Below are 20,001 nucleotides of genomic sequence, written 5' to 3' on the forward strand. Positions count from 1 at the left end.
CCACTGCACTCCAGTCTGGGCGACAGAGTGAGACTCCAACTCAAAAAAAAGAAAGAAAGAGATAAGCCATTAGATAAAGTCATTTGATAAAACACGGAGATAAAGCCTAGGTAAAACCCCAGCTCTCTCTCTCTATATATATATATTCATTCAAATATGTCAAGAAACAACCTAGTTGGTATATTTTACAAATGATAGAGGCAATAGACTTTATCATTGAAGATAAACTCAGGTTTAGATACAGCACCATCTCAAACATGGGCTGTGCCACACTTGCAGAGAGAGTGGTCAGAAGTAACGTGCACTATAGCAGGTAATGTGGGGAGTAGGGGGTGAAATCAGCGAGCTGCTTTTGTCAGGGTTGTAAGGATATATCAAGATATCAGGGAGGGTTGTAAGGATATATCAAGATATCAGGGTAAACAAAGACTTGTGCTTTTAAAAAGCACGGTATTTACAGAACTAGTTTTAAACTATTAAATTTCCCTTCTATGCCAATTCATGTAAATAATGAAATAAACCATCATCACACTTTCCTTGAAATATCATCAGGTCAGCCATAAATGTGTTGGACTCTGGTTTGAGCACCTTAGAGGCAGAAGTGGGTTTCCTGACTTCATTGCACAAGGCAACATCTGATCGTTGTTTTCAGGCTTCAGAGGAAGGTCTTTTTCCAAATATCCCTTCTCTGGACATTTTTATTTCTTTTTAATGCTTATCTAATCAACCTTTTCATTATTTTTATGTCTTTAATTACTGCAGGCGAGTTTATACCGAGGTGGCTACAGCCGATTTGCCCCCTACTGAAGTGACGTGAGACCCCTGCAAATGGGACAGCCCCCCAGTTCATGAGGCCTGGCTATTGCAATATTTACTAGTAGAGGAACTCTATAGCAAGATGAAGAGGAAAAACAAACAAACAAACAAAAAAAACACAAAAAAAGAGAGAATACTTTTTTATACCTCACTATGTTCTTTGAATATGTATTTTTCCTTTAAATTTCTGCCTTTAATTCTTTTGTTCCAAAGATTGTGCATTTTTTTCTTTTTTTTTCTTTTTTTTTAACTGTGGTAAAAAAAAAAACAAAAAAATAATGCATTTCCATGTCTTTATGTCCGTGCTTAGCTTATTCTATCAATCACGGAAGAGGCAGTCAAGGAAGAAGGAGAGACGTTAGGAGCTGATAAATGCATATGATCAGTAATCGGCAGACAGAATTACCAAAGTGTATCTGGTGCTGAAAAGCTGGAGGCTGAGCAGAAGTGGAAGAGGTTTTTCTGCAACAGGATATTCTTCTAGTCTTCTGAGTTTCTGGTCTTTGGCAGGTAGTTCTGATTGGCTGTGGCTAGAATCCACATACTGACAGATAGGAATTTGTGCTTGTAAAGCAGAATTTTAAAAGGCGCTTTCCTCTCCTCTTCCATCCTGTCTTCTCCATTCCTTTTACAATCATCTTACATGCACAGCCTGAGACAGTTGACATAGTTTTTGGGATTATAGTATTTATATTTCCAAAATGCCCTCAGACTGTGGATAATAAACACCTCATTAGGAAACCGATCTCAGAATGAACTCTGGAGTGTGAAAAAGATCATTTCCTTTCTTTCCTGTAACCCAGCATTCCTGCTGGGCCACTTCCCCTTTAATTGAACCACAGCTTAGCTCATTTGTTCTTTTATTAACACCCTGCTCACATGTCCTTAAGATTCAGGAATTTAGGACCCAGGGACAGAAGAATGAATAAGCCAGTGACCAGATTTCCTCCAGGTATCTGGGCACAGCTCGAGGATTTGAAGCGCAGATTACTCAAAGCATTAAAGAGGGTAAGGAAGAGAAAAGGAATATTAGAAGATCTGATATTCCTTCTGTTTTTCTGGCATCAGAAAGTACAAAGTATAAAAGATATAATAAAGACTCCGTTAGGAAAAGGTAAAGCATCAGGCTCTGGGTCATCCATCCTGGAAGCTCCGGTGATGAGGACATGTGAGGGCAGGCAGAGGCACTTTGTACTTGCTCCAAAGCCATAGGAATCTTCATCTTCCAGAGCCTTATGAGTCACTTCTCTATCCACAGTCGTGAGCCCTTGTGGCCATTCCACCCAGTTTCTCACTGTCCTCCAAAGACACCCAGCTGAGCACCTGGAACACTTGGTATACATTAACACTATGGGACATAAATACAGAGCCCTGAGATTGCTCCCCTCCCGTTTTGTAAGGAGGGTCTGAAATAGCAAGGATCTTTAGATACTGCCAGAAAGAAGCCTGCGGTGGCCACAGCAGCGAGCCATTGCTGTTGCTATCTGGCTTTAATTTTATATTTTACCAAGGTAGGAGAGAAAGTGTTTCTCTTCTAGCTATTAGATATAACTGATAAAAGCGTCCTACAGCATTTCCAAAATGAAGGCATTAGGAAATAGAAAAGCACGGTCTTTTCGGCTCCCTGGTCTATTCACATTGGTACTAGGGTGAACTTTCACCCAAGGGGTAGCTGCTAAAGGGAGTAATTCAGAGACATGGAGCTTCTGGTTTGTTATGGGTTTGTTTTTGGTTTGTTTTTTAACTCCTGCCTCCACACATGTTCTTGACTCATAACTGATTCATGTCCCTGAATTAAAATAACTGACCTATGACAGCATCAAGCATTCTTTGTAAGCAGAGTGATGTATCTGGGAGGACACTGGCCTGTCGTATATAATACATATCTTCTTCCCCTTCAGAATCCTCTCTCCCCTAAGGGAGGCCATGCCTGAAGCTAGGGGAAACCGATCAAGGAAGCTAGAGGCCTCGATGCAATTATAGTTAGTTCTGGGGAGGAATACATAAAATAAGGGGACACCAAACTGCCCAGTCCATTGGCCATTTTTAAGCGTCCCACATACCCCCCAAGCCAAAGTTTGGTTTGTTGCTGTTAAGACAATTTTTGTTGTATGTATATAAATATTTTAGTTAGAGGAGTGGGGAATGGGATGTGGGACTTTCACAGTTCTGGGGAATGGGGGCAGGGGAATTTTGCTTTTGCTTTTGCTTTGAGGGAGAACTTTTACTGACTAAAGAAACTGAAAGAAATACTGGCCCATGATCAAATAGGGGCCATTCTCAGAAGATGGCATGCCACTTACCCAGTGGAGACTAGGCCAAATTCTACATGGTTGTATCCATAGCAGGGGAGAATAGGGGAATGAGTTGAAGTATTTTTCTCTAATTTTTTCCTGGAAAGAGATAAGAATAATGGGAAAGGCAGAGAGGCAGCTCCCACAGACCTTTAAAAGAAGCAGAAGCTTGAGCTTGGGGGTATCTTTTGTGCACTTCAGTTCAGCAGGTTCTGGCTGAGGCCTCTGAAGGCAAGCTCTGTGTCGTCCAGTGGGCTTTTGCGTTCCAGGGATGGCGTTAATACCGCTTCTTCCATTTCCCTTTTCTAACACAGACTAGATTTCTGCTGTTTTTGAAAGAGTCTTTGATTTTCAATGTCAGCACTGAGTTGGGACTCTCATAAGCATCTAGATTTCACAGTATCAACCTCCCCATCAGCTTTTACAATTTGAGACTCATATAGTCACCTTCATCAGAGGCAGGTTCCTCAAAGCAGCAATGCTTGTATATTCCTGACTCTAGTTCTCTTTGGACCAAGAAACAGAGTCAGAGGAGGGTGGCATTTTGTGAGTTTGTTAGAGGATGCTGGCTGATAATTCCAAAAAACTTACTGATGCTGAATCACAGTACATGAATGATTTTTTTCAGCTTTACTGTAGTTCATGACCTGGACTTTCTATACTGAGCATATTACTCTTAGAAGCTGGGCTGTTTTAAGGAGACCTTTAGTGAACACCTTTACCACAACATCCCCCTTTCAGCCCAGAGAGCTGCCCTTAGGTCTTTTCCAGAATTCCTTTTGTTGCTTTGTTCATTTCCCATTAACTCAGAACAGCCATTGTGATTCACCATTTTTAAGGCTCTCAGGTTTAAGAAAACCTACTATCACCATCATCCTCCAACAGCCACAGTCTGATTGAGCCAACATTTTTTTCTCCTTGAAAAAGAAGTGAACTGGGGCTCAACTCTTAGTTTAAGGGGAGCTAGTGGCGATCTAGTTAATAGAAATCAATGATAGCAGCTTTTCCTCAACTGTGTGACTCCTCAGGGGCTGAACTTCTCTTAGTTTAGGATATGCTTTACTAGAGATATAGCAGATAAGTCGGTTAATCACTACCATCCTCTAACTAGTCACGTAGCTTCCAGATAGGAGGGAGGCATCAAATGGGGATGGAAGTAACCCCAAGGATATGCAAGAAGGGCATGAGAAACCCCCCTTCCCTCTGGCAGGAGAACAAAACCAAACAAGGGACAGTTTGGGAAGCATTTGGATATTTAAGGGGGGGAAAGGGGAAATGTTTGATGACCCTTCCCCTTTTGCCAAGTCCAACCGGTTCTCTGCTGCTTACAACCCTTTAGCACAGTAATATTTGCAGAATTGCAAGTTTTTGCCCCAGATACTAGGAGGAAAGGGATTTGGGGGGGGGTGGGGAAGGGGTCATGGTGTTTTAAAAGCATAAGTTATCTGTTTGCACTGTTTTAAGATAGGAAAAAAATAGTGGGCAAAGTGAACATCAGACGTAAATTTGTGTGTCTTTATTTTGTCATGCTCTTGAAAATGTTTGACCATTTGTAGTATACACAGTGAAACCCGATTCTATGTTGCATAAAACACTACATATTTTTGGAAATGTTACTGTCCAAAAGCCTCTTCCCTCCCTTTCCTTTGCCTGTGTCTTTCCTTCATACTTGCTTTGCTGATCAACCGGGCAATAGCCATCCAAGAGCTAGAGCATGAAACAGGGCCCTTTCCAAGTCGGCTCCGGGTGTCCTAAGCCAGCACGCGCCCTCTGGTTTAGTGAGTACAGTCGAGTCCCTGGCACCTTTCTTTGAAAATTAGACCTACAGAGTGGACTGTAGCAGTTATCATATTCCTCACGTGGATGCACTAGGAATGAGGAGCCAAGGACGGAGGGGATTCCTGAAGCATTGCAGTTGGCTGTAGCAGCTGAGTTCTTGTCCATGTTACCGAAACTGTAGCCAGTTACAGTTTACTCAGGAAAACGGTAGATCAATTCAGCCATGGTAGTGCTGGTTGGCAGGGATTGGTAACAGAGAACTGCTCATCAGCCAGAACTCAAGCCTTGCCTTTCAGGAGGCCACCAGCAGAGGGACTTGGTCCTCTTTGTCTGGTAGTTGTGTATATGCCAGTGGGGAGGACTCCACTCACACTGGCGAGCAAAAAGGGAACAGCAATTCTCTTTTCTTTCCCCACCCCCTGCCCCTCTTACCAACACCAGTTTTCCCAGGGGGTACATGAGTTTTTGAATTTTTAAAAAAATGTTTTTTGGTTTGGTTTTTCTGGGGACTGATAAGTGCTTTAAGCAGTGTCTATACCCTATCTAGACTCCCAGCTTAGTCATTTTCTTGTATTTTTCTGTTCACAGTATTTGTGTGTGTGTGTGCTTGTTTTGGCAGCTCATTTTGGCTGTATTATATATTGAGTGATGAATTGATCCTCTTTTTTCCCTAAGGGATATGAATTGTTTCTTTCTTGTGTTACAATTCTGCTTGTGAATAGCTGGAGCAAACCTGGGGCTAACACATGTAAGCTAGGGCTGCAAAGTGAGAAGAGAGCCAGTGGAGTTTACTTGTCCCTGACAGGCTGATCTACCTGAGTCTCTGAGCTTTTCAGTCCAAACTTTGCAAGGCTCAAAATGCCACAGAACCTCTCCTCTCCTCCCCACTCCCCATGGCAGGGACTGGACCATCCCTACATGCAACATGCCGTTTCTCCAGCCCCTTCCCATTGCCATGGCAAAACAGGTACCTTTGGGGTATGGGGGCATCACATGGGATGCTTGTGTAATTGACCACCTAGCCTTCTCTCTTTCTGCTCCTGTCCTCCCCCAGAATCACCTCCTAGGACACCCGAGCTGCTTGCCCAGGGTCCTGTTTCCCTGCTAACTTCAGAGAAGCATCCCAGGGCTTTGTGACAGTCTCTAATTCCCTTCCCTTCTTGTTAAGAATCATATTGTATAGTAGCTTTCAGACCATACAGTATTCATTGGGTTACTCCTATTATTATCAAGTAGCTGGAATTGTGAAGGTTGGAGTAGTTAGATCTTTAGCTTTTATTCCTTATTTTTTTGTATTACTCTCCATGTGTATAAATTATTGATCATGTTGCTGGCTTTTATAAACTCTAAGCAAAGGAGGAGCACTGCCTCAGCCTTTGCAAATGGTAATGAAGCACTGTTTTTAAATAAAAGAGAGAAACACCATTCTTTGGCCTGTGTGTGTGTTGATCCTCATCCTGGGTTGCCTCTGCCTGAGGCTCCACGGATACAACTGGATTTGACTTCTTAAGATGAGAATAACAGAAAAAGGAGACCGCCAGGCTTCCTAACATCAGCCGTTGTGTCTGCAGTGATAAACTGGAAGCTAAACCGGGCCGGCAGCGGGGCCTGTGTTGGCACTCTCTGGCTTCCGCACTGCTGAGCTCCAGGCTGGCCCAAGGGCGTCCCCGTCCTTCCCAGTCGCACCTCTTCACTGTTCATCCACCCCTGGACTCGAGCATGGCCACTTGATCTTCCCGAAGTGTCCGCCATCTCCATCCCTGCTGCCAGCTGAGCTCCTTGCTTTTTTCTCACCCGTAAGAATTGTGTCCCGCCTAACCCTGTTCTTTCTCATCTGTGCTTTTTCAGCCATCCTCTGCTGCATTGGCTTCTCAGCCAGTCATCTCTGAAGTTCTCCATGATATCCATTTCCTGTAAATCTCCAACTCCCTTAACTTTGCCCTGTGTGATCATCATGCTTCCTGTTTCATGGAGACCATTCATCAGACATTAGCTCCCTGAATGAATTGTTGCTCCCAGATTTAGAAACCGATTTGAATTACTCCCGTTCTTCTCCCTTCTCTCCTAAGGAACAGGTGTTCTTCCCATCACAGGCAAACCCTATACCTCAGCTCTGTACCCAGCCTTTCCCGCCTTCTCGGGTACATTGCCTTGTTCTCCTTTCTTGCATGGTTAACCTTTTCCTCTTGACAGTCCTTTTGGCATTTAAATATGCTTAACTCTTCTTACATGTTAAAAAAAAAGTACATGATCCCAAGTTCTCCTTTATGGCAGACTTCTGGGAGTTTCTGCTAGCTGACTTCAATTGCTTGCCCTTCACCCGGCTGTCTCCTGGCTTCCACCTCCAGTACCCGGAAGCCGCCCCCGAGGATGACAACTGAGGGATGCCACTCAGTCCACTTGCTTGACAGCCGCACGTTCTCAAGATCCTTCCCCTTGCATCTGGGACTGTGACAGGCCACGGTGGGTTAGTACCTCACCACTGCCACCCACTACCAGCCGGCATGTCCTCACCCGGCCATCTCCTAAGCAGGTCTCCTGCTTCCTCCTTTTCTCTAGCCACACTCCACAACCTAATCTGTTGTCTCAGTAGTCAGCCTGATCAGTCATCTTGTGATGTGCTTTTGTGCAGACCTTTGGTGGCTCCCCTTCACCCAGGCAGTGCCAAGTCCTTCTCCTGGTCTCCGAGGCCCTGTATAATGTGCTTGCCTGATAGCTTACTTGGTGTCTGTCCCTGTACTAGAATGCAAGCACCTGGAGGTCAGCTGTTTGCTGCTGTCTGGCACACAGTACCATTCGATAGACATTTGTTCAGTCGGCTATTTTCCGTTTTGGAGGTGATGTGATGCAGTTTCCAGCTCCACCCCCTCCATCTTGCCACCCCTAGTGCTGACAGTGGGCACACACACAGCACTGTTGGCGGCATCCACCTGTACTCACTCCTTTCGTCTTTCCAGCAGCCCCATTAGGCAGGTACTCCTCTGAGGCATTTCTCTTTGAGTCTCCCTCTCCTGCACCTTCGGCCGGGTATGCAAAGCCTGCCCTGCCCTTTCCCCAGGCCATTTCTGGGGGTTGCGTCTGCAGCAAGGAACCTTGTATCTCTCCAGGACAAAGAACAAGCTTGCTTACTACTGTTATAAAAGAGGTGGCTTTCCTAAGCTCAGCATCTTTCAGCTGCAGCACAGACCTACTGTATGCATAGCATCCATCCAGGCCCATGGGACTTGGGGACTCCCAGAGCCAGCCAGTACACTGCCTGGTGTGCTGTCTCTGACCCAGACTGGTTTTCCACCAATATCCATGAAACAGTAACAGGCTCATGTGTTCACTTCTAAGAAGGGCAATATCAAATCCCAGACCTGACAGTATTGCTATTCCCTATTAAAAGGTGAGGCTCGCCGGGCTCGGTGGCTCAGCCTGTAATCCCGCGCCTTTGGGAGGCTGAGGTGAGTGGATTGCCTGAGTCCGCGGGTTCGAGACCCGCCTGGGCAGCGAGACCTCATCTCTACAATAAATTTAAAAATCAACCGGGCATGGTAGCGCATGCCTGTAATTCCGGCTACTCGGAAGGCTGAGGCGGAAGGATCACCGGAGCCCAGCAGGTCGAGGCTGCGGTGGCCAGGAGCGGCCACTGCACTCCGGTCGGGGCGACAGAGTGAGACTCCAACTCAAAAAAAAGAAAAGGTGAGGCTGGGCCAGGCTCAGTGGCTCAGCCTGTAATCCCAGCCAGTCATCTCTGACGTTCTCCATAATATCCTTTGGGAGGCCGAGGTGAGTGCATTGCCTGAGGCCAAGGGTTCAAGACCAGCCTGGGCAACTTGGCGAGACCTCATCTCTACCAAAAAAAAAAAAAGATGAGGCTGATATATAGAGAGATCAAGTAACTTGCTCAAAGTCACAAAAGTAGGAAGTGCCAGAACCAGGAGCTGAACCCAGGTGGTCATTTCCAAGTCTGCCTTCAAACTCTGAGCTCCGATGTGTCCACTGCTGCTCTTGCAGAAATTCTGCAGGAGTCCGAGCACTGGCACTGACTCCCATCTCCGACTACCTTTCTACCACTTTTATAGGTTTTGCTTCCTCCACTTCTCCCTTACGTCTTCCCTGGAGCTCAGTTGTGGGCCTCCCCCTTTTCCTACACTCCCCTGAAAAAGCTATGGTTGACACCATTTTCTGCCTACAAGAGAATGAGTCTCAAATCCAAAACTGGACTCCATAAAGTTCTCCTAATGTCTAGACTCATCCAGCTGCAGCCCCACAAGCTCCTAAAATTCAATGTGCTTGAAACAAATCCTCTTTCTACTCAAAACCTCCTGTGTTTCTGTCTTTGCCTGTCTGGGCTGCTGTAACAAAATACCATAAACAAGTAATTTATAAACAAATTTATTTTAGTCCTAGAGGCTAGGAAGTCCAAGATCAAGGTACTGGCAGATTCTGTGTTGTCTGGTAAGGGCCCATTTCCTGGTTCAAAGCGCCGTTTTGCTAATCCTCACCTGGTGGAAGGGGCTGGCTAGCTCTCTGGGGCCTCTTATAAAGGCACTAATCTCATTTATGAGGGTTCCACCTTCACATGATCTAATCACCTCCCCAAAGACCCCACCTCCCAATACCATCACATTGGGAGTTAGAATTTCAATGTAGGAATTGGATGTGGAGGGAGGGAGACACAGACACTCAGACAACAGCAGTTCCCTAGGTCGGTAAATGGAACAGCAGTCGGCAATAACTATGTTAAAATCCTAAGGAGGAAAGAAAGAAAATGTAAAAAAAGAAAAGACCTTGCTAAAGGGAGATGCCCTCCCACCTCTGTCTTGGGCAGGTTCTCTGCAAATTGTCACTGATGCGTTGCTCCGTTCCCCTGAGCCAGGTGCTGATTCTGACAGCGCTCACCTACCCTAGAGACATCTCTGGCAACCCCAGGCCCATTCTAAACGCACTCCTTACCTGGTGTTTCCTAGGGTGATCAAAGGCATCCCGGACCCATTCCTAAAATCAGGGAGCCTCTCCATCTCTGACCCTACCCACACTCCCTCCCCATTTGCAGTCCCTCAGCAAGTCCAGCCAACTCCTTGGTTCCACCCATTCCCCCCACTGCTCATCAGCTTAGGCGCTCTGGTTCGCTCTCTGTTCTTCAAGCCAAATTCATGCCCATCTTAGGTCCTGGCCCAAACTGTTCCTTCTACCTTGAAACACTGCCCCCATTTCTTATCTTCTGATGTCAGATTAAGCAAACATACCTCCCAGGAAGACCTTCTCTGACTGCTCAGTCTCAACAAGCTTCTTACCACGCTAACCCACACCTATTTGATTTCCTTCACAGCACTGTCCCTTCTGAATGATATGAAGTGACCTCATTCATTGATGTGTTTGCTTGTCTATGGTTTGTCTCACTTCTGCCGTTAGAATCTAATGATGAGAAAAGGTGTGTGGGCCGTGCTATTCACCCCTGTATTCCCAGAGCCCTATTGCGGAGGGAGCATCCAATAAAGTCTCTGTTGAACAACAAATGCCCTGACCTCTGTGTCTTGTTAGTCAGTCCTCTACACTTTCACCTGGATTCTCCTAAAGTAATATGACCGTTTTGTGTCTCTCCTCGAGATCCTTGAGAAACTCTCATTTTCCCAAGCCCACAATTCAAACTCTTTCACATTCCCACTCGGTCTCTGTGTGTCACCAGGGCTTGTCCCCTGAGACTCCTGTCCTTTGTTCCTCCACCCCCTTCCAGATGAGACAAGCCTCAACTGTAAGTCTCAGCTCAGTTGTCACTGGTTGACCCTCCTCCCTTCTTCCCCATCAACACCTGTATTCCTCCGGTGTGGCATTGGCCCCTGCCCTGTTACCAGGTGAACAGAGTCCAACACAACTTGTCTTTATCCAGCACATGATCTGTGCCTTATACGTTTTATTTTGTTGGCTGGAACTCCTTCCACTTACCTAATTCTTCCTGTTTTGACAGACTTTAGCAGTGAGGTTTTTCTTTGACTCAAGCTCAGCCCAGGCCCACCTGAACTTCTACCGGCGACATGCAGCCGTATATGGGTGCCACTGGGAAAAATAACCTGGAGAAACCAGATTTTCTCTCAAGTCTGTGTACGTATCTTTGTCCCCCCACTAGACTGTGAGCTGGCAGAGGGCCAGACTAATCATGTCCAGTTTCTAACGTTTCCCTGGGGCACCTGCCAGAGCTCCCAGCATATAACCCATACTGAAGGTGCCAGAAACAGACATGGACCCAGACACATAGCTGAGGATACAACAAGCATGGCCAGAATGTGCTTCTGGAATGAAGCCACATACAGTCCCTGAGATTTTATTTAAAAGGCAGGGTGACTTTTATTTAAGATGAGGGTCGACCAGTGGCTCTGGCCTCAGGTTTCCATTTCTGTACCTCCGTCAAGGAGAGGTCAGAGAGTTGCCTCCCCTCCCTGCTCCCAAGCTGCCAGTGGCTGCTGTGATGGCAGCAGTGATGTATTGAGGTCCAACAATTAGGCTCACGAGCAATCCAAGAAAAAGTGCTACATGCCTCATTGCTGAATATCTCTACAGTCACCTTCGAAGTACTCTCCTTGGGAAGCTATGCACTGATGTCAGCGCCTAGTCCACCCATCAAAGCAGTTTTGGAAGTCTTTTTGTGGAATGGCCCTCAGAGCTGTCGTCATTTATTGAGCTCAGACAATTAAGTTCACAAATTCACCACCGTGCACTTACACTGATAGCACTATACAAATAACTGTATCAGAACACCCTCCCTACTCACCTGATCCGGCCCCAAATGACGTTTTTCTTTACCTGAAGATAAAGGAAATATTGAAAGGAAGACGTCTGATGACATTCAAAACATCAAGGGTAATACAACGAAAGCTCTGATGGCCATTCCAGAAAAAGTTCCAAAATTGCTTCGACAGGTAGACTAGGTGCTGGCGTTGGTGCATAGCTTCCCAAGGGGTATACTTCGAAGGTGACCACGGTGATAGGCAACAATGGGGTATGTAGCACTTTTTCTAGGATGAGTTCGAGAACCTAATTGTTGGACCTTGTACTGTTTGGTTTGAGAAGAGAACTGGATTGCAGGGAGCAGCCGTCGCGTCTCTGCTCTCTCAGTTGTGGCGAGCTGTGTGCTCTTGGGCATGTCTCTGCCCATCTGCAGGATGTTAGTTTAAAGCAGATCTTCCATGGTGTCCCTCACAAGGGTAAAGTGCTGATTCTATGTTGTTGACAACAGAACTCATCTCTCCAGGTGAATATAAGCCTCAACAGATGCTCAGTCCCAGGCATAGGAATAACCCAACCAGGTTTTCTCACCCAGCGTTCTTCCTTCCCTCTGGAACAGTTCTTTCTACCTCATGACTCATAAAAGGCCTGTGCACCTACTAAGCCATGCCAGAAGCTGCATGGGAGCCATTGTGACCAAGTGGTACCCAAAGCTGGCACCACCCGGCAGAGAGTCAGGAAAACAATGCCTCTACTTTGGAGACCATCTGACCAAGTTCTAGGCCATACATTTGTGGTTCTCAACCAAAGGAGCCAATCGGAACTCCATTTACATACCCAGGCTGCACACCCAGAGGTTCTGACTCAGTGGGGTCTGGGCAAATGGGTCTTGTGAAGAGGTCAAAGATGATACTAACGTAGACTCTGACTGGAAACCACCACTACATGGTTCTGGATCCCGCCATCTCCTCAAAGTCTCCAGAGAGAGAGAACAGAAAAGCTCCTTTTTAAAAGGCAGGGATTAATGTCTCAAAGTAGCTTTATCCATTGTCACAAATGTGCCACATGGTGCTGGATGGTGATGGTCTGGGGTGAAGGGAGCAGGAATGTGGGAGCTGTCTGTACTTTCCACTCAAATATACGGTAAAAATCAAAGCCTATCAATTTGTTTACTGCAGGGAAGGGGCCACACAGCTATGCAGGGTCGATGGAAATATTCTGGGCTCATGGCGCCATGGCTCTCAGCCAGATCACCCTTCCTAAAACCTATGTCCCCAGATTGTCTCGTGCTCCATCTCCATGGAAGACTTCTGTTGTCTGTGGAAAAACTCTAGACACCTAGCCAGGCACAGAAGGCACCTTCCAGTTCCAGTCTCAAACCATCTTTCAGGCTTAGAATCAACACTGAGGACTCTGAACGGAAAGAGACCTGAAAGACCATCCCCACCGGATTGCAGGCCCTGTAAGGGAGGGAACTTGTCTGTCTGTTCACCACCAGGAAGTAGGACAGGGACCTCGACGGGGCTCTGCCCCAAGGTAGGTGTGCATGGTCCCCCCCCACTGGACCATTTGACTCTCATTTTCTTTTCTCTGCACAGCCCGTCCCTCTGCTTCATTTTCCCTCGTGGCCATTTGGCCGTGAACATTTCCAACACACTCCAGCCCCTCCCCTATGTTGCTGGCCTCGCCTCTGAGTCTCTGCAGCATGACTTTATTCTCACCAGACCTGGCTTCGTGCTATGCTTTCTGGATTCCTTGAGGCCAAGACTGAGTTTTGTTCAGCTCTCTGTCTCCAGTACCAGAGCCTCGGAGCTCCCAGACCCCTACCAGTGTCCGTGGGGTCTATCAGGCCTGCCATAGCATCAGGATTGAGGTTTGTGGGAGCAGAGCCCTGGTGTCATTTATACCACATGCCAGCATGACTAGAGATCTGCTCACTCCTCAGCAGACGGAGCTCACGGGCCCAGAAGAGGAGATAGGTGTGCCTGAGAAAATGTCACCACCCTCCTACAGGACGGTCTGCTCCTCTGCCCTGAGAAAGCAGCGTCCTTTTAGGATTTAAAAGCATGGGGTCTGGAGCCAGGCTGTCTGGGCTTCCTGGATGTATGACCTTGCACAAGTTGCTTAGTATGCCTTAGTGTTTTCATCTGTCAAATGGGGATATTAATAGCCCCAACTTTATAGGGTTGATGGAAGGATTTAAAAAGTTAATGTATGTAAAATGCTTAGAAATATATGGCACATAGTATTCACTCAGTAAATATTCTACCATTAGTGTTATCATTCGTGTTAAGAGTGAGATCCATAGGAACAAGCCAGAGACTCTGGTCAACCAACCTATGCTCTAAAGATGACAGTGACATGGGTTCTGAGCCTTCAGTCCCAACAACCCCTTAACCACCAAGTTGTTGTGTCTTTCCTGATGAATTGTATGCTTCCCGTGTCCTTGGGAAACTGAGGCACAGAGAGGTCACAGAGCTAGCCCATGTAGCGAGGAAGCAGCGGAGTCCAGAGCCTGGGAAGCTCTGCTTGTCTCGTGCCCCTGGACCCTGCATGGAGCTTGGCTCTCCCCGGTCACTGGAGCATCATGAGCCTTCACCGACTGGAGGTCATTTCATTCCTGACCCCAGAGCTTTTTCTCCTCATCAATCCTTACAGTCAACGATGGATCGTAGAATTGGGTGCGAGCCTTGATGTTGAAACAGTCCCGGCCTCCACTTGACCAGTAGGAGTAATGGGCCCAGAGAAGCTGAGCACAAGACCACAAGGCCAGTTATTGGTGGGGGTGGGACCTGAGAGGCCTCTCCTTTTCCAAATGATGCCTTGCTGGTGCTTGAAAGTTTTTGCTTAGAAGAAAGCAGCATAGAATGGCCTTTCCGGAGGAATAGTAAGTTCTCCAAAGTCAGGGTCTTCTGTGCTAGCTCAGGCTTCCCACTCCGGGATGCTGCAGGTTGAGGGCAGTCCTGTTGCACTTCCTGGAAGTGCAGCACGGGCCGAGTGTCTGTCATGTACTGAGGATGGCATTGGTGCCTTCACATATGAGATGGCTGTTTACTGTCACAGCTCTCGTGAGAACTCCTTATTATCATCCTGATTTATAAGTGAGAAAGTCAAGACAGAGACACTAGGAACCTCAATCAGTTTCACACAGATAGAAACTAGCAGAGGACCCTGATTGTCCATCTCGAGCCCTGGGTAAACTGAGGAGTGATACAGAGAGCTCTGATCTGTAGCAAGAGGAGAAGGAGACCCAGTGGGAGAGGGCAGCAGAGGCTGCCCGTGGCCAGGCCTCTCCAGAGGGCAGAAGCCATTCCTAGCACCCTTCCCTTGAACTTGCAGGAGGGGCTGTCAGCTGAAAGGGGGCAGGTGTGGAAAGTGCTTTCACAGAAACATTATCACCTGGGGGTTCCCCCTGGCTTCCAAAATTGACTTCCCAATTCACAGATGACAATTTCCCAGTTTGGAAGTCAGAATTCTAGATACTCAAAACTTGCTTCTCTTGAGTCCTTTAGACCAGGGGTTAAAAAGCCTTTCCTGAAAAACACCAGGCAGTAAATATTTTAGGTTTTGCAGGACATACAGTCTCTGCTACAGCTTCTCAACTCTGCCATTATAGCACAGAAGAAACCATAGATGAAGGACGTAGCCATGTTTCCATAAAACTTTATTTATAAAGACAGGTGGTGGGCCAGACTTGGCCCATGGGCTGTAATTTGCCAATCTTTGCCTTAGACAAATCTGGAAGAGTTTAGATCAACACTTGTAAAAACTCCCTGCCAAGTACAATCTGAATGTAACTACTAGTTTTGAGGTGCGTGTGTGGAAAATACTAATCTCTGAATAATTTTAAAAGTAAGTGTTGTCAGAATTGGCAACACTTGCTAAGGCTCCAGCTTAAAATTTCTGCCTTAGGCCCATAAGCACAGACATGTATGAGTTCCAACCCTACTGCTCCTGAGTGATGTGACCTGAGGGTAACCAAGGCAGTGTAGGATAGTGGTTAAGAGCAAGGAACCAAGGGTCTCAGGATTCTGACTCAATCTGCCACCTGCTAGATGGATGACCACGAACAATTGGCTTAGCCCTGTGCCTTACCTAGATACCTTGTCTATAAAATGCAGATAATAAATATTCTACCATAGCAGTGTGTTGCAAGTATAAAGTAAGACAGTATGTGTAAAGTATTTGGTATTTGTAAAGTACTTAGAAAATGTTAAGCACTCAAGTAGCTAGTTGCCATTTGATATTCAGTAAAGTTGGTAAAGCACTTAGCAGAGTTCCTAGGACGTAGTAAACTTTCAATGAATATTTCTTCTTCCCTTTTCGTAGGGAAGAGGGTCAGCGATGAGGGAATCTCTGGATGTGTACAAGGATTCTGCAGGTTTGTTTTTGGTTTTGTTTTTTTGTTGGAGTCTCATGGCCACCCCAGCATTGACCTGCTGGGCTCAGGTGATCCTTCCGCCTCAGTCTTCCAAGCTACTGGAACTACAGACGCGTGCTACCACGCCCGGCTAATTTTTTCATTTATTGTAGAGACAAGGTCTCACCAGTTTGCCCAGGCTGGTCTCAAACCCCTGGGCTCAAACAATCCTCTCGCCTTGGCCTCCCAAAGTGCTGGGATTACAGGCTTGAGCCACCATGCCCAGCCCCACTTTTTGTTTTTGTTTTTGTTTTTAGTTGGAGCCTCACTCCATCGCCCAAGCTGGAGTGCAGTGGCACACTCATGGCCACCTAAAATTTTTGTATTTATTCTTTTCTTCTTTGAGTTGGAGTCTCACTCCATCGCCCAGGCTGGAGTGCAGTGGCACACTCACGGCCGCCCCAGCATCAACCTGCTGGGCTCAGGCAATCCTTCTACCTCAGCCTTCCAAGTAGCCAGAACTACAAACACATGCTACCACACCCAGCTAATTTTTTATTTATTGTAGAGACGAGGTCTTGTCAAGTTGTCCGGGCTGGTCTCAAACCTGCAGGCTCAGACAATCCACTAGCCTTGGCCTCCCAAAGTGCTGAGAGTACAGACTGAGCCACCAAACCCGCCTTGCAGGTTTTGAAGGCTGAAATAAATCTTATGGCTGGTATGGAAAGGAACAGAAGATTCTCCAGGACTGTACTCTTAAAATGTGTGTGTGGCCGGGTACAGTGGCTCCTGCCTGTAATCCCAGCATTTTGGGTGGATGGATGGATGGATGGATGGAGAAATGGATGGGTGGGTGGGTGGACAGATGAATTGGAGTTCCCTAGACTTTCCAGGCATTGCTAATATCACGGGGACAGTCTTCCATGAAAACATACCCATTCTCCTCCCACTGTTGCCTCATTCAGTAATGAAGAAGAGCCTTTATATTCATTCAAGCAGTTTAAGAAGCTAAGTGAAGACCAGCAGATTGAGTTTGTCCTCTTTTAAATTTCTTTTTTAATATTTAATGTAAGTATTTATTATTTATTCTTTCCATTTCATAAAACAGTAATTCACATAACAGAAAACTTGAAAAATACAGGGAAAAAAAGAGGGGGGAAATTACCAAATTTACCTCCAAAACTTACCACTGAGTAAAGAAGTAAAATTTTACATAATAAAATGTATGCATTGTGACCTTGCTGTATTTCCTTGTGGGATTTTGTTTTTCTACATACAAATTTAAGAGATGTGTTTCCCCTGTAAAGTAAAAATTTAAGAGATGTATTTCCCCTGTAAAGTGAAAGATGAGAAAGAATATATATAATTTTTTCCCTACTTTTTTCCACCTAACCTGTTGAAATAAACCTTTTTCTTGTTAACCCAGTTATTGACCCTTGTGAGCATCATTTTTGACAGCTCCAGTGTTCTCTCAAGGGGATGAATATTTAGAATTTAATGAGTTCTCTAGTGTTGGAACATTTTAATGGCTTCCAATTATTCATGATTATAAATTATGCTGCAATGAAGGGATAATTTTCTCCCAATAACAGCTCCTCTCAAATCACTGACTTTTCAATGTGGGACACTGGGACGTAGAGTGAGTCTTAACTGGAGCAACAGACTTGCCACTCAAGGCATGGCTGCCAAGTCGCAGGAGGTGGCAGGGGGTAGGGAGAGGCAGAGTGGCAGAGGAGAGTGATTTTTTCTCATTTTAATTGTAAAGTACTTTGTCGTTAGATAAAATTTGGAAAATACATGAGTCCTAAGTGTGTCCCAGCTCCAGCCTTAATGAACATGCATATTTAGGTCTTCCTGGTCTCCAACCATCTGTACACACACAAAAAAACCTGGCCTCTTGCAAACTTCTCTCCCACTCCAGGTATTTCTGAAGTCTCCAAGTATTATCTCAAACCACTGCAGGTCTCCCCTTCTATCATCTTGGCTGCCGGATTTGTCACTGCGGCTAAAAGTTTCCCTGCCCCTGGTATTCTTCGCGGAAGGCTTGCATTTGGCCTCTGCTAAACCAAGGTTCCACGGAGACAGGGTGGTCAACTAGGGAGAAAAGAGAATGGGAATCGTTCACTCACTTCTGAGGTATATTAGGGATCCCACAGCAGGTTTGCTTGAGCCCCCAGATACTACCGGGCTGGGTGAGGTCGCCATTTACTTAGCACAGCTGGCCTTGTCTTGTTCACTGCTAGGCCTGGCAGGATGTCCAGCACAGGAGGTGTGTCCGGGCCATATGTGTGCATTGGTTAACTCAGTGGGTGAATGGCCCGTCTGGCAGGAAGGGCAGAGAGAACTCGGTGAGATCGCTGGCAAGGGCACTGGCCCAGGAGCACACGTGATGGGTGGTTGAATGGGAAAGAGCTTAAGTTCCCAGGTCTCTCAGTTTGCAAGAAAGAAGTCACCCTAGGCTTTCAGAAGCTAGAACATGTACCCTAGGTAAAAGGATGTTGGTTCCGCAAAGTAAGAAGAAACCCCTCAGCTGGGCTCGGTGGCTCAGCCTGTAATACCGCACCTTTGGGAGGCTGAGGTGAGTGGATTGCCTGAGCCCGCGGGTTCGAGACCCGCATGGGCAACTTGGCCAGACCGCATCTCTACAATAAATCAAAAAAAAAAACAAAAAACTAGCCGGGTGTGGTAGTGCGCGCCTGTAGTTCCAGCTACTTGGAAGGCTGAGGCAGAAGGGTCACTGGAACCCAGCAGGTCTAGGCTGCGGTGGCCAGGAGCGGCCACTGCACTCCAGTCTGGGTGACAGAGTGAGACTCCAACTCAAAAAAAAAGAAACCCCTCACACCTCAATGCAGTAGTTCCCAAACCTGGCTGCACAACAGAATTACCCAGAAGATCTTTTTAAAATTCCAAAGACAGCCAGGAGCTGTGGCTCACGCCTGTAATCCCAACATTTTGAAAGGCCAAGGCAGGAGGACCACTTGAGCTCAAGAGTTTGAGACCAGCCTGGGCAACATAGGGAAACGCCGACTCTACAAAAAATCAACCGGGTATGGTGGTGTGGTGGTGTGGGCCTTAGTCCCAGCTACTCAGGAGGCTGAGGTGGGAGGACCACTTGAGCCCAGGCGATCAAGGCTGTGGTGAGCCGTGATTGTGCCACTACACTCTAGCTTGCTTGACAGAATGAGACCCCCAGCTTTGAAAAAAAAATTCCAGAGTCCAGATCATACCCCAGACCAACTAAAGCCCTGTCCCTGGCTTCCCTGTCCCTCAGCTTCCAGGCAATTCCAACATGCAGACTCGCTCAATCCTCTGCCTGTCGTCACAGGCCTCACTTAGTGAAAATCTGTTGAACAACGAACGAATGATGTGTGAGCCTTCACATCTTCAGCAAAGGCTTGTGTGACCCTTTCCCACGTCTCAGGCTGTAGCCTTGCTACCCGGTCACATCTGTCCCCTATAAAATTAAAGATGACTTTTGAAATTCTCCTTTATTTTCTGGTAGTTTTTCTTGTTTCCGTTTTGACAACGAAATATTTAATTTCTCTAAATGAGAGAGTCTAGAAACATAAACTATTTTCCAAGTAAAAGTCCTGTCTACAGCCATACCACCCCGAAAGCACCCAGTCTCATCAAATAAAAGTCCTTTCCCAACTCATGTGAAGTGTCATCTCTGTCCCATAATGCCACATTCACGTCACTGAACACATATTTCTAACACACCTGCTCTGCGCCAAGCACTGCTACATGCTGAGGGTCCTGCCGTGGACAAGGGGGACACAGCCCTGCCCTGCTGGAGCCTTGGGCCACGAGAGGCAGAGAGGGAGTGGCCCCCCCGCACATACAGGATGTCAAAAACCTGTGGTCAGCGCTTTGCGAGCAGAGAGCAGGGTCCTGGGAAGACCTTGTTAGCTGGGGGTGGGGCATGTCAGGACAGGTGTCATTGCATATTGATGCATCCGATTGTTTAGCACCAACCCTCCCCGCCATGGTAACCTTTGTGCAGCCCAAGACCGCATCTGCGTGACACCCTTCCTGCCTTCGGGT

General features: G+C 46.6%; 1 protein-coding gene across 10 annotated transcripts in view; it reads left to right on the forward strand.

Moving 5' to 3' along the window:
• RBFOX2 (RNA binding protein, fox-1 homolog 2) overlaps window positions 1-6,314 on the forward strand; it is a 221,432-nt gene extending 215,118 nt beyond the window's left edge. For all 10 annotated transcript variants that reach the window (XM_021712199.1, XM_021712197.1, XM_021712198.1 and 7 more), the window contains one exon: window positions 763-6,314. In XM_021712199.1, coding sequence (XP_021567874.1) covers window positions 763-807 — 45 coding nt within the window. In that variant the 3' untranslated portion in view covers window positions 808-6,314. The remainder of the gene's footprint in view (window positions 1-762) is intronic.
• The last annotated feature ends 13,687 nt before the right edge of the window (window positions 6,315-20,001 follow it).

Source organism: Carlito syrichta, unplaced genomic scaffold (genome assembly GCF_000164805.1).
Source record: "Carlito syrichta isolate Samal-C Ts95f unplaced genomic scaffold, Tarsius_syrichta-2.0.1 Scaffold303123, whole genome shotgun sequence".
Classification (NCBI taxonomy): Eukaryota; Metazoa; Chordata; class Mammalia; order Primates; family Tarsiidae; genus Carlito; species Carlito syrichta.